The 15,307-nt window shown below is 40.9% G+C and overlaps 1 protein-coding gene across 7 annotated transcripts in view; it reads left to right on the top strand.

The window, feature by feature from the left end:
* Positions 1-15,307, top strand: part of wdr27 (WD repeat domain 27) — a 491,161-nt gene that overhangs the window by 17,167 nt on the left and 458,687 nt on the right. For all 7 annotated transcript variants that reach the window (XR_011961786.1, XM_072580377.1, XM_072580375.1 and 4 more), the window contains 5 exons: positions 4,059-4,110; positions 4,614-4,684; positions 6,315-6,438; positions 12,900-13,068; positions 15,072-15,175. Coding sequence is in view for 6 of the 7 variants with exons in the window: in XM_072580377.1 (XP_072436478.1) it covers positions 4,059-4,110; positions 4,614-4,684; positions 6,315-6,438; positions 12,900-13,068; positions 15,072-15,175 (520 nt within the window). In the remaining variant the exon portion in view is untranslated. The remainder of the gene's footprint in view (positions 1-4,058; positions 4,111-4,613; positions 4,685-6,314; positions 6,439-12,899; positions 13,069-15,071; positions 15,176-15,307) is intronic.

Raw genomic sequence — 15,307 nt, 5'->3', positions numbered from 1 at the left:
GCTGTAAACAGGCAGGCTTGTAAATGGGCAGGCTGCTTGTAGGACTCTGATGCACAATAAAAAGTACATTGTGCCAAGCACTCCTAATTGTACCAGAATCTGAAGTAACCAAACCCCTGGTCCCTGAAGAGACCATTGTAGGCCAGTCAATAAACTCTTCCTCCAAGTGGTTTGATAGAGTAGAGAAAAACTGTTCCAACTGGCAACAGAAAATGAAGGAAATTGTATTCTTTTCTGCACAAGAGTTGGCCTGACCTAAAATGCACTGCCTGAAAAGGATGGCGAAAACAGGTTCAATTGTAATCTTCAATAGAAATTGTGTATGTGTTTAATGTTTTATAGTTCCTCCTCAAAACAATTTACACAACTCCAACCAGAATGCTATGAATGAATTTGCTCAGATCCCTATAATACTGAAGTGGTCAAATCACTGCAGACACAAGCTGGTGCCATTGATAAACAGCCCCAACTTTATTAGGAAACAAGTTACAATAGCTTTATTTGGTCCCTTAAGCCGACAATAATTCCTGGGTCTCCTGTAGATTTATGCAGTTTTTCTCTCTCTCTCTCCTTCTCTCTAGCTGTGTCTTTGGGACTGTGAAGCTGCTTTCTCTTTCTTCTCTATTTTTCTGGATGGTCAGCAAGTTTCTGCCTTTTGCCATACTGATCTCCCTAGAAGGTTTCCAGATGATGAAAGAATGCGGTCTGCAGGTGCACTCTTTTTAGATGGTTGTCTGAAACTTCCTATAGTTCTTGCCAATCAGGGAGACTCACTTAAGAGTTTGAAACAGCATCACTTATTTGGATGGCTGCTACTGTTTGTTTCTTTGTGTAGCAGGACCTAGTGCCTTTCTGTCTGGGCCCTGCTTTGTTTGCCATGATGTGGAGGAGCCAGTGTTGGACTGGTGTGGACAAAGTTAAAAATTACACATCACCACATTATAGTCCAAAAGGCTTAGCTGGAGGCACTAGCTTTCGGAGTGCTGCTCCTTCATCAGGTGGTTGTGGAGGTTCGAGGTTTGTTATATATATCATTTTACTTACATTACACTGTAATCTTTTGCTATAAGCTCTGTGTCTTATGGTCCTACTCCACAACTATCTGAAGAAAGAGCAGCATTCCGAAAGCTAGTGCTTCCAAATTAATCTATTGGACTATAACCTGGTGTTTTGTGATTTTTAACTTTCTTCTTTGTTTAGTAATATAAATTGTTGGAGATAACTATTGCCTTTTTCATTATGCTACTTTCATTGCTGTCTTTGCAATGTGTCTGGTGTGTGGTTTTGTGACTTCAGAGTTTTACTTGGCCAATGTACCCAGCATTTCTTGCTGTTTGGCCAAATTAGTAGTCTGTGTGTTTTAACAGCCAGGAGGCTGCTACATTAAAAAGGAGGCATTTGCAGAGTTATGGAGCAGGAGTAAGGGAGGGCAATTAATCGGGTAACTCATTCAGAAACCTGTTGCAGGCATGTTTCTGCTGTATGTGCTTATAATTCTGTAAAACCTATAGTATCATGAAACCTGAAGGAGCAGGCAAGAGTAAAAGTAAAAGGATTGACAGAAACCTGACTTCTAGCCTCCCCTGCCTGCAGACTGATTCAATGCCACAGCTATTCAAATTTGACTGGGCTGTAACCCAGCAAACTGCCTTATGACACCCCTTTAGCACCTACAGTTTATTGCAGTTCCCTTCTAGTGAGAACAGAGGCTGAATTTGTCTTGAGTGTAGAGAAATTGCACTATTAAAGTACATCCTGCTGGCGGTACAACCTCCTCCCCCGGCATGCCAGTTTATTACTATGTTTTCAAACCATTGTGTTAACTTGAAAACTGCTACTATATTAGATTTCCACACCTCCCTGCTTAGTTTTCACAATACACTCCTTTTTTTTTTAGCCCTTCCAGAGATCATTCCTGTTGAAACCTTTACTTGGCTCCAATATTCTTTGTATATTAGGAAATTCAGGAGCATATAGTATACTTCCAATTATCATTGTCATGTACAGATTCAGCATTATCTCATGGTTTTTTAATCTTAGAAGGAGAGTGTTAGCCACAACTTCTTAAGATCATAGATAGAGGAGCAGAAGTAGGCCATTTAGTATTCTGTTCTGCCATTCAATGAAATCATGGCTGATCTGATAATCATTAACACCACTTTCCTGCCATTTTTGATTAATCCTTGATTCCCTTACTCATTAAAAATCCTTCTACTTCAGTTTTGATCAGCCAATTTATGAAACCAATTCTGTGATCAGTTGTCAATGGCACACACACTCAATTTAGTGAGCAATGCTGAAGCACCAGTTCAAATCCTGGCTTTTTTCAAGATAGCTTTGTTCATGTCATGGATCCTGATGCAGCCAGAGCAGCACCAACTCATGCAAGCTTGCCACAGTTGAAAAATGCATATCCAGGTGCCATAATATTGCCAGTTACTAGAAAAGTACCTTAAGTACACATTGGCTTGAAATGTCACCATGAGCTGCTCAAATTCCCTAGCACTGTTTGCCTTTCATGCTGCTATTTGGAAAAGTTGTAAAAGCTAATTAGAATTAGTTTGGGGATTCACTCACCAGTTTATAGTTGGTGCAGATCCATATTGTAAAACTCCACTTATAGTTGTGGTTCTGTTCGCCGAGCTGGGAATTTGTCTTGCAAACATTTCGTCCCCTGTCTAGGTGACATCCTCAGTGCTTGGGAGCCTCCTGTGAAGCGCTTCTGTGCTGTTTCCTCCGGCATTTATAGTGGCCTGTCTCTGCCGCTTCCGGTTGTCAGTTCCAGCTGTCCGCTGTAGTGGCTGGTATATTGGGTCCAGGTCGATGTGTTTGTTGATAGAGTCTGTGGATGAGTGCCATGCCTCTGGGAATTCAATGAACACCAACTAGCCACGAAACGACACGACCAGCTATCCTTAGTAGCCACACACACAGATGCCAAGCAACATGAATTCGACTGGGACAACACTACCATTATAGGGCAAGCCAAACAGAGAACAGCCAGGAAATTCCTAGAGGCATGGCACTCATCCACAGACTCTATCAACAAACACATCGACCTGGACCCAATATACCAGCCACTACAGCGGACAGCTGGAACTGACAACCGGAAGCGGCAGAGACAGGCCACTATAAATGCCGGAGAAAACAGCACAGAAGCGCTTGACAGGAGGCTCCCAAGCACTGAGGATGTCACCTAGACAGGGGATGAAACGTTTGCAAGACAAATTCCCAGCTCGGCGAACAGAACCACAACAACGAGCACCCGAGCTACAAATCTTCTCTCAAACTTTGAACCACACTTATAATTAGGCATGCAGCCAGTTTCACTCCGCCTGGTAATGTATGGTAAAGGGCACTAATTTTACTGAAATTGAGTTTTGAGGAAGACCAATTCTGTCAGTAGTGTTTAAAGGACTTTTAACTGCATTCAGAGCAAGAGAATCCATTCTCCCATAAATTTGGCAGAGCTTAGTTCTGTCATTCGTTATTGTAGAATAGCAAGATTGCAAAACTGAACTGTAGACAGTTGCCAGACACCCCCCAACCACCTTGCTGACCAATCTAGCTTGGCATTGACCGAAATTATTGTGCTCTGACAGGTAAACATTGATTTGGTGCTTGATTGGTACCTGAAGTGTGCCTAAAGCAGGGAGTTGGTTAGCTCAATTGGCTGGATGGCTGTTTTGCAATGCAGAATGATGCCAACAGTGTGAGCTAACAGTGTCTAATGAGAGATCAGCTCTACGGTCTGGTCGGAACATGCCAATTTTATCTGTGCTTAAGATGGACTCCAAGCACAGGAGGACAAAATAGTTTGGTCCTTGGGCACCTCTCTTGATATACCATCTATTGCCTTGCAGGAATTGCACCAGGTTTAGTGCATTACTGAATCACGAGTATTAGTGAAAAATGTAAAGCTTTTTGAAGTTGAATCTTAAGGCACATATCCTTTAGAAAATGCCTCCTTGGTACAGAAATTTATATTTGGCAACATATTGCTGTGCAGCGTAACAAACATTATTTTGTCGCAATGACGTTTCTGTTTTTTATGTAAGGTTTGGGATCTCACCAGGAATGTGTTACTCTATCAGTCATCAGTTTTATCAGGTAAGTATTCATCAGTCTTATTAAATTTTTCATCAGCAAAGATAGAATCATGGAGTTGTACAGCACAGAAACAGACTCTTTGATCCAACTTGTCCATGCTGACCAGATATCCTAAATTAATCTAGTCCCATTTGCCAGCATTTGTCTCATATCCCTCTAAACCGTTCCTATTCATGTACCTATCCAGATGCCTTTTAAATGTTATAATTGTACCAACATCTACTACTTTCTCTGACATCAATGCGTATGCATACCACCCTCTGTCCCTTGGGTCCCTTTTAAATCTTTCCCCTGTCACCTTGAACCTTGGCCCTCTAGCTTTGGACTCTCCCATGCCAGGGGAAAGACCTTATCTATTCACCCTATCTGTGCCTCTGATAATTTTATAAACTTCTATAAGGTCACCCCAGATGTGTGGATTATTTAATGTGCAACTATTTCTAAGCTGTATGTTTGATGATATACTTCCTGATATAAGCCTGAAGTATTTCATTTATATCTAGGCTCCCCTCTATTAAGCTTGTGCATGGACAACAGAGTTAATCAGTTTATTACTGGCTCTGCTAATGGACAGGTAGGAGGAATAATTTTCAGAATTTCGTTTGGAGAACTGCTAATATAGTTTCTTGCCATGCCAGATGTCCTTTGTATAAGTCTAGAGCTGTATCAAATTTGTTTTCGATCTTCAATGTAACCTGTAATTTACTTCTATTTATCTGCCTTTTTATGTCTAACCAATGTCTACTTGTGCTGTTATATTTCTATTCAGGCAATTGCACCTTATGTAAAATATGTATTGTTCTTGTGACTTAATTCAGCTGAAGTTTCATTTTCATAAAATTGTAACATATCACAGTGGAACAGATAATATGAAAATTGACATCATGGAATTGTTTAATTTTTGCAAAGTAGTACTGAATGCCTTTCATTTATGCTCACCTCCATTCTTAAAAACAGCTAACAAAGTAGATGGTGAATATAAGTAAGCAGAAGTTGATTTAAAATAAAACACATGGATTGAAAAGCAAGTATTTAAGCCAAACCAATCAGTCATATTTATTTTCTAGAAATAAATCAAAAAGACTTGCTACTCTGTCTTCATCAAAGCCCGTACGACCTTATTTTGAATTTGCCCATCACTTCCAACTACCAGCATGATTCCTTTCAACCGCATACAATGTTTTCACTTACAATGAAAGAACCCAAGAATATGGGTAAAGATTGACATTTTTGTTGAACACATTATATTGTGAGGTCCTTGGCTGAAGTCATTCATGCATCAAATGATTAATCATTTAGTAATTTTGTAGGAAAGAACATGATTCAGCACAACATTTAGTTGTGCACATCAGCTGGAAAGTGCCTGTGTTGGGGAATTGCTGTTTTCAATACTGGCTTATATTTATGCTAAAATTTCCTTCCAGTGATACAAAAGAAGAATAATATGCATGTATATGGTGCCTTTCGCAATGTCATGACATCCCTTAATGATTTACAACAACCCATAATACCTGCAATGTTGAAATGTCCCAAGATGCTTAACTGAACAGATGCATTATATAATAAAATGGGATTTGAGTATGTTAGGTTTTATTAGCATAGATGTCAAAAGCTTGGTCAAGTGTCTAGGTTTTTAAGAATGCCCTTAAAGGAGAGAAAACTAACTGAGATTTAGGGAGGAAATTCCAAAGCTTAAGACTTCAGGGAGCTTAAGGCCCAACCACCAGTGGTGGAATAATAACACATGGGAGTTGCTGTAGAGGCCAAAATTGGAAGAATGAAGAGATTTCAATGTTTGTGGACAAGAAGGAGATTATAGAGTAAGGGAGGGGGCTGAGACTATGCAGGAATTTGAAAACAAGGTGAAGAATTTTAAAATTGAGGCACTACTTCAGTGGAGCCAATAAAAGTCAGCAAACCCAGGTATGATGGATGTACAGAACAAATGTTTAAAATAAACAAAATACCTTTAAGTATTATCATTCTGGTAATGCTGCTGGAGGAACTGAGTTAACTATATAGAATGGGAAGAGAAAAATCAAGTGGTTTTACCATAAAGCTTCTTAAAGCATGGCAATCTCAGTAGTTTTTCAAGTTAGTCTCTATTTACAACTTAAGAAACAAATACTTATTAGCATAATAACTTTGGCTACATCTGTTCATAGTTTATATTTTGTTAATTAATTCTAGTTTGCTTCTTGCAGCTAGATGTTTTCACTTTGTTACATGGGCAACAGTGTCGTCGTGTGCTGCACATTGACTTAGTGAAAGAACAGCAGAAATATTACTGCAAGATCCAACGGAAAGTCAGATTATCAGAGAATTCAGGTATTTAACTAGATTTGATTATTCTAATCTCACTCAGTCCAGCCATGTTATTTTGTCTAATATCTTTATTTGGGGGAGGGATAGTTACCCAATTAGCTGGATGGATAGAATGTGGTTCTGAAACGCATCAAAGATATGGGATTTGATTTCCCTTTTTAGACGAGGTAGACTTGGGACCTCCTTCCTCACGCTGCCCATGATAAAATAGTGAACGAAGCTGTAGTTCGACAGTCCTTGAATAGTGGAAACCTAAACACAAGGGATAACATTATAAATCATCTTGAGCTCAGTGTGACTAAATTTGCAGCTGATACAGGACAATGAAGATAATGCCTCCATGATTCAGTGGAATGACCTGCAGAATAATTTAGATATAGTTGGAAATGGTTTGATAGATGACAGATTAAATTCAGAACTGAGAAAAGGTCACTTAACCCGAAATGCTAACTCTAATTTCTCTCCACAGAGACTGGCAGAACTGCTGAGCTTTTCCAGCAATTTCTGTTTTTGTTTCTGATAACAGCATCGGCAGTTCTTTTGGTTTTTATTTATAATTAAGTAAATGTTGTTATGACAAATGTTTTAAAAATCCTGCCACAGATGTGTTGCTGACTAGGCAAGCCCATCCAATATAGGGATTCTATAATTAGGAGGACAGATAGTATCCTTTGCGAGCTGGATCGGGAATCCAGCATGGTGTGTTGCCTGCCCTGTTCCAGGATGAAGGACATCTCCAACCAGCTTGAAAGGATACTGGAGCGGGAGGGAGAAGATTCAGTTGTTGTGGTCCACGTTGCGCTAATAACATAGGGAAGGCTAGGAAGGAGGACCTGTTTGGGGAGTATCAATCACTTAGAAAGAAATTGAAGAACAGGCCCTCAAGGGTCATAATCTCGGGATTACTGCCCAAGCCACGTGCTAATTGGCATGGGATAATAAAATTAGGGAAGTAAACACATGGCTAAGAGATTAGTGTGGGAAAGAGGGATTCCATTTCACGGGATATTGGCATCAGTTTTGAACCGGGGCAATCTGTACTGATGGGACGGTCTCCACCTGAACCGACCTGGAACCAGTGTTCTGGTGAAAAGGATAAATAGATGGTCACTAGGACTTTAAACTTGTGAGTCAGGGAGAAGGGAAAGAGAAAGCGACAGGGAGTATGGAGTCAGGTAGAAAGATAAGCAGCAGGTTAGCATGTGTGCAGGGTTTAAGTTCAAGGAAGACTAGGAATGAAGCAGAAAGGAAGGATAACTTAGGACATATTACTAGAGATGATGGAAATCATGATGATAAGAAAATTAGCATTAAGGCGTTTTACCTGAATGCTCGTAGTATTTGGAACTAAGTAGATGAATTAACGGTACCAATCATCGTGAATGATTATGATGTGGTAGGCATCACAGAGACGTGATTGCAAGGGGTTCAGGACTGGCAGTTAAACATCCAAGGATTTCCAACTTACCGAAAAGACAGGAAGGTGGGCAGAGGGGCCAGGTTGCCTTGTTAATTAAGAATGAAATTAAATCTATGGCACTGAATGACATCGGGTCGGATGATGTAGAGTCAGTGTGGGTGGAGTTGAGGAACCACAAAGGCAAAAAAAAAACAGAATGGGAGTTATGTATAGACCTCCCAGCAGTGGTCAAGACCAGGGGTGCAAGAGTAACCAGAAAATACATTGGGCATGTCAGAAAGGCAATGTCACAGTGATCATGGGGGACTTCAATGTGCAGGTGGACTGGGTGAATAATGTTGCTGGTAGATCCAAAGAAAGGGAATTCATGGAATGTTTACAGGATCGCTTTTTGGAGCCGCTTGTGATGGAGCCCCCAAGGGAGCAGGCTATTAATATCCCAAAAATTAAAGGGTGTCACGGGGCTGAGTTGAGTATGGTTGCCATTACGAAAGAGATAGTGCTAGAAAAGTTAAAAAGTCTTAAAATTGATAAATCTCCTGGCCCCGATGGGATACACCCTAGAGTTCTGAGAGAGGTTGCTGAGGAAATAGCAGAGGCATTGGTTGAGATCTTTCAAGAGTCACTGGAGTCAGGAAAGGTCCCGGACGATTGGAAGATGGCTGTAGTAACCCCCTTGTTCAAGAAAGGATCAAGGCAAAAGATGGAAAATTATAGGCCAATCAGCTTAACCTCGGTTGTTGGTAAAATTCTAGAATCCATCATTAAGGATGAGGTTTCTAAATTCTTGGAAGAGCAGAGTCTGATTAGAACAAGTCAACATGGATTTAGTAAAGGGAGGTCATGCCTGACAAACCTGTTGGAATTTTTTGAAGAGGTAACAAGTAGGTTAGACCAGGGGAACCCAGTGGATGTGGTCTATCTGGACTTTCAAAAGGCCTTTGATAAGGTGCCACACGGGAGACTGCTGAGCAAGGTGAGGGCCCATGGTGTTCGAGGTGAGCTGCTGGGATGGATTGAGGATTGGCTATCTAACAGAAGGCAGAGAGTTGGGATAAAAGATTCTTTTTCAGAATGGCAGCCGGTGACGAGCGGTGTCCCGCAGGGTTCGGTGCTGGGGCCACAGCTGTTCGCATTATATATTAATGATTTGGATGAGGGAACCGGGGGCATTCTAGCGAAGTTTGCCGATGATACAAAGTTAGGTAGACAGGCAGGTAGTACTGAGGAAGTGGGGAGGCTACAGAAGGATCTAGACAGGTTGGGAGAGTGGTCCAGGAAATGGCTGATGGAATTTAACGTGAGCAAGTGCGAGGTCTTGCACTTTGGCAAAAAGAATATAGGAATGGACTACTTTCTAAATGGTGAGAAACTTAATAAAGCCAAAGCACAAAGGGATCTGGGAGTGCTAGTCGAGGATTCTCTAAAGGTAAACATGCAGGTTGAGTCTGTGATTAAGAAAGCGAATGCAATGTTGTCTCTTATCTCAAGAGGGTTGGAATATAAAAGCAGAGATGTACTACTAAGACTTTATAAAGCTCTGGTTAGGCCCCATTTGGAGTACTGTGTCCAGTTTTGGTCCCCACACCTCAGGAAGGACATACTGGCACTGGAACGTGTCCAGCGGAGATTCACACGGATGATCCCTGGAATGACAGGTCTAGCATATGAGGAACGGCTGAGGATACTGGGGTTGTATTCGTTGGAGTTTAGACGATTAAGGGGAGATCTAATAGAGACGTACAAAATAATACATGGCTTTGAAAAGGTGGATGCTAGAAAATTGTTTCTGTTAGGCGAGGAGACTAGGACCCGTGGACACAGCCTTAGAATTAGAGGGGGTCATTTCAGAACGGAAATGCGGAGACATTTCTTCAGCCAGAGAGTGGTGGGCCTGTGGAATTCATTGCCACGGAGTGCAGTGGAAGCCGGGACGCTAAATGTCTTCAAGGCCGAGATTGATAGATTCTTGTTGTCTAGAGGAATTAAGGGCTACGGGGAGAACGCTGGCAAGTGGAGCTGAAATGCGCATCAGCCATGATTGAATGGCGGAGTGGACTCGATGGGCCGAATGGCCTTACTTCCACTCCTATGTCTTATGGTCTTATGGTCTATTCTGAACTTAGTGTTATGTAATATGCCAGACTTTATTAAAGATCTTAAAAGTAAGGGGACACTTCGGAGGCAGCGATCATAATATGGTAGATTTCAATCTGCAGTGTAGAAGAAAGAAGGCAAAATTGAATGTAATGGTGTTACAGTTAAATAAAGGTAATTACAGGGGCATGAGAGAGGAACTGACGAAAATCAACTGGAAGCAGAGCCTAACGGTAAGACAGTAGAAAAACAATGGCAGGAGTTTCTGGGTGTAATTGAGGACACAGTACAGAGGTTCATCCCAAACAAAAGAAAGGTTATCAGGGGGTGGGGGGAATTAGACAGCCAAGGCTGACAAATGATGTCAGGAAATGTATCAAAGAAAAAGAGAGAGCCTATAAAGTGGCCAAGAGCACTGGGAAATCAGAAAATTGGGAAGTCTACAAAAACAAACAGAGGATAACAAAGTAATTAGGAAATGAGAGGATCAAATATGAAAGTAGGCTAGCTAGTAATATTAGAAATAATAGTAAAAGTTTCTTTCAATACATAAGAAACAAACGAGAGGCAAAAATAGAGATTGGGCCGCTCCAAATTGATGCAGGAAGGCTAGTGCTGGGAGATAAGGAAATAGCTGAAGAACATAATAAGTACTTTGAGTAATATCCCAACAATTAAGGAGAGTCGGGGGCAGAGTTGAGTATGGTAGCCATTACAAAAGAGAAAGTGCGAGAAAAGCTTAAAGATCTAAAAATTGATTAATCTTCTGGCCTCAATGGTGTACATCCTGGAGTTCTGAGGGAGGTGGCTGAAGAAATAGCAGAGGCATTGGTTGTGATCTTTCAAAAATCATTGGAGTCAGGGAAAGTCCCAAATGTTTGGGAAATCATTGTTGTAACCCCCTTGTTCAAGAAAGTATCAACACAAAAAATGAAAAGTTAACAGGCCAATTAGCCGAACCTTGGTTGTAGGTAAAATTCTAGAATGCATCGTTAAGGATGAGATTTCTAAATTCTTGGAAGTGCACAGTTGGATTAGAACAAGTCAGCATGAATTTAGTAAGGGGAGGTCATGCCTGACAAACCTGTTAGAATTCTTTGAAGAGGTATCAAGTAGGTTAGATGAAGGGCTTTTGACCGAAACGTCGATTTCGCTGCCCGTTGGATGCTGCCTGAACTGCTGTGCTCTTCCAGCACCATTAATCCAGTATTTGGTTTTCAGCATCTGCAGTCATTGTTTTTATCAAGTAGGTTAGACCAGGGGAACCCAGTGGATGGTGTTCGAGGTGAACTACTGGCATGGATTGAGGATTAGCTGTCTGACAGAAGGCAGAGAGTTGGGATAAAAGGTTATTTTTCGGAATAGATTCTAGTGACAATTGGTGTCCTGCAGGGTTCAGTGTTGGGGCCGCAGCTGTTCACTTTATATATTAATGATCTGGATGAAGGGACTGGGGGCATTCTGGCGAAGTTCGCTGATGATATGAAGTTAGGTGGACAAGCAGGTAGTTCTGAGGAGGTGAGGAGGCTGCAGAAAGATTTAGACAGTTTAGAAGAGTGGTCCAGGAAATGGCTGATGAAATTCAACGTGATCAAACACATGGTCTTGCACTTTGGAAAAAAGAATACAGGCCTGGACTATTTTCTAAACGGTGAGAAAATTAATAAAGCCAAAGTACAAAGGGATCTGGGAGTGCTAGTCCAGGATTCTCTGAAGGTTGAACTGCAGGTTGAGTCCGTGGTTAAGAAAGCAAATGTAATGTTTTAATTATCTCAAGAAGGTTGTAATGTAAAAGTAGTGATGTACTACTGAGACTTTATAAAGCTCTAGTTAGGCCCCATTTAGAATATAGTGTCCAATGTTGGTCCCCCCTCCCCCTACCTCAGCGAGGACATTCTGGCACTGGAGCATATCCAGCGGAGATTCACATGGATGATCCCTGGAATGGTAGGCCTAACATACGATGATTGGCTAAGGATCCTGGAATTGTATTCATTAGAGTTTAGAAGGTTAAGGGGAGATCTAATAGAAACTTACAAGATAATGCATGGCTTACAAAGGGTGGATGCTGGGAAGTTGTTTCCATTAGACAAGGAGACTAGGACCTCTGGGCCTTAGAATTAGAGCGGGTCAATTTAGAATGGAATTGAGGAGACATTTCTTCAGCCAGTGAATGGTGGGCCTTTGGAATTCATTGCCACGGAACGCACTGGAGGCTGGGCCATTGAATGTCTTCAAAGGCAGAGATGGATAAATTCTTGATCTCACAAGGAATTAAGGGCTACAGGGAGAGTGCGGCTAAGTGGAGTTGAAGTGCCCATCAGCCATAGTTGAATGGCGGAGTGGACTCGATGGTCTGAATGGCTTTACTTCCACTCCTATGTCTTATAATTGCCCTTGAAGTGACTGGTTTGCTCGGGCATTTCAGATGCTGTTAGCAGTGAACCATTGTTGCAGGTTTGAAATCACAGACTAGGCAAGCAGATCTCCTTACCATTTGTGAACCAGATCAGTTTTTATGACACTCAATAATTGTTTCACAAGACTAGCTTTCATTTTCAGATTTTTATTAACTGAATTTAAATTCCACTAACTGCCATAGTGGGATGTAGATCCCTATCCCTGGAGCATTAACCTCAGAATCTATTCCAATGACGTTACGATTATACCACAGTGTCCCTTCTGGTTAAGATATATTCAGAGAATGAACATGTACATTTTACTGGGCAGAGTCTCTCTCTTTGAGATACGTTAACGTATGCATGACCAAAGCTGGAAATATAGTAGGCTTCACTGCTAAATAATTAGCTAAAAAAAGGTTTTTCACATTTTCTATGTTGTATTATACAGCACAACCAGTATTGGTTAGCATTAGAATTAATAGTTTTCATTTCTAACTTCCATATTCACATTTTATCCCTTTTGTTAATTTTATTTAAATTTACAGATGTTGAGAGTATTAACAGCCTCAGGAATTGCAAGAATCTTCACTATTCTTCATCCTACCTTAATGGTAATAATTTGGAAAATGGACCACGTGCATGCATTGAACTTCCAATCCTCAGAATGTCTCATTGTGAATATTTATTAAATAGTTTACTGAAAAAGGATTCAAGGTATGTATTTTCACTCATTTGCTAATAGATGCTGGTTTAAAAAAGAAAGTATTGAGTTTGTGTAAAAACTCAATTGACCCCAATATTACCCTGCCCCCACCATAATACTGTTGGCATTAGCAGGTGAGCTGGTGGCCCAAATTTTAAGAAGTGTGGAAAAGGAGAGTGGGTGCAGTCTTCAGAGGGTGCCCTGTGTGCATTGCGACAGCCCCTGGAAATTTGTATCTCTTCATCCTTTCTCCTTGCATGGACTTTAAAACCCATCTTTCTAGCCCATTGTGCCCCTTCATAAGGTGGCCAAACCCTTTGTCCTAATGCTGTTCTGTCTTGCCCAGGTTCAGGGTTCCATTCGGCTTTCTTCTTGGGACTGTTGCAGTCCTGGCAGTTTTCACTACCAAGCTTTGGTGCTCTTGGAACTCATAGCGTTGTGGCAGCAGATCCAGAGAGTGGGACATTGCTGCACCGAGGGGCAGCAGTCTAACCTTGCACTCCCAAGTCTGTCCAGATAACCACATGCACCTCCCTGTCAGATTCTGTGCATTGTTTGATACAAAATATTCAGATCTAATTGTACCAGCATCTACAATTTCATTTATCCACAATTACCACGCAACTGATGGATGTTCTTTATGACATTAGCCTCTGTATATTCTGACTGGCTATGATAGAGTACCTAGTCCAGATTACTAAGAGTGACAAAGGATGATATTTGTGAGACATTGTTTATTCGGTTTGGGGCAGCAGGGTGGCTCACTGCTGTTTCACAGCACCAGGGACTCGGGTTTGATTCCATCCTCGGGCAACTGTCTGTTGTACGTTCTCCCTGTGTCGGCATGGGTGTCCTCCAGGTGCTCCAGTTTCCATCCACAGTCCAAAGATGTGCAGGTTAGATGGATTGGCCTTGCTAAATTGCCCATAGTGTCCAGGAATGTGTGGTTGACTAGCTGTGGAAAATACGGTGTTGCAAGGATAGGGTAGGGTGTTGGGATGTTCTTTGGACAGTCAGTATGGATGTTCCAAACTGTTCCATGATGAGCCGAATGGTCTGCTTCCATACTGTGGGGATTCTAAGATTCTAATTCCTCATAATGATAGATGATTTAAACAAATTAGTGGTTTGCAAACATGTCAACCCCTTACCTATTTTTCAGTAACATTGACAAAGTAGCTACAAACCGCTACATTTCTAACATTCCTGCTTCAGTGCAGTATAAAATAAAATGTTTGAACATTGGGAATAAATTGGGAAATTATTAGAAGAGAGATGAGTTGAGGCATTGACCTCCAAAACGCTTGCAGCAAATGAAATTGCGCTCTCCGTCTCTTAATTGAAACAGAAATAACAATGAAAAGCTTTGCAGGAAGGAAGAAAAACCATCTAATTCAAGCCAAGGCCTGAATCCATCTGACTGACTGCTGAATTGGGGATTGCTCCAGTCAGCAACACCATGACTTCATTGCCAAAAAACAAAAAATGAACTGTGAGGAAAGTCACCTCATTCCGCCCTTTTGTTCTGGACTTTAATCCACAGACTTTATGCCTTTCTTGCACAAATGTTTCGATGTGTGTGTGTTTGGACTTAGAGGGGCATAATTTAAGTTTGCGTGAGTGATTGATAATATGTTTCTCTCATATTAGAGAACAAGTTTATTATAATAAATACAGTTTTGTACTTGGCTTTATCAGAGTTTGTGGTCATAGTCAGACATTATCCATCCTAATTATTAAATTAGTCATATTTCAAGTTATGATGATTCATGGAATAATGAAGCTTGATTTCCAGTGCACTATTCCCACCAGGGTCATGACAATGTCAATCATGTGTGCCCACCATTTTAGTATAGTCCTCATAAATGGAACTAATTAGATTGGTCTTTCAAAAGACCTGCGCAGGCAAGCATCACTTCTTTCTGTCCTGTAGCATGACACAATTCTTTGATTTTGCTGATTTCTTTTTGGTCATTTAAACTTTTTACTTGTAATTGTTTGCTTTCTGTTACAGTTTTACACCCGAAAGCTCTAGCAGCTTATGGGTAGGGACTATAAATGGTTTATTCAATATTAATTTGGCCACTGGAGAAATTGATGCTGCTCTCCATTTTGAAGGTAACTTTTATATACTTTGTGTATCTTTTCATAATCTATTCAGTTCTTAATTATTATGATTCTATTTTAATTACTTCAGTGCTGAACTATTTCCAGGTTTACCAAAATAATTTGTTGTCTTTCACACCTTTT

Source organism: Chiloscyllium punctatum, chromosome 11 (genome assembly GCF_047496795.1).
Source record: "Chiloscyllium punctatum isolate Juve2018m chromosome 11, sChiPun1.3, whole genome shotgun sequence".
NCBI classification, from domain to species: domain Eukaryota; kingdom Metazoa; phylum Chordata; class Chondrichthyes; order Orectolobiformes; family Hemiscylliidae; genus Chiloscyllium; species Chiloscyllium punctatum.
This window is presented reverse-complemented; position numbering and strand designations above follow the sequence as displayed.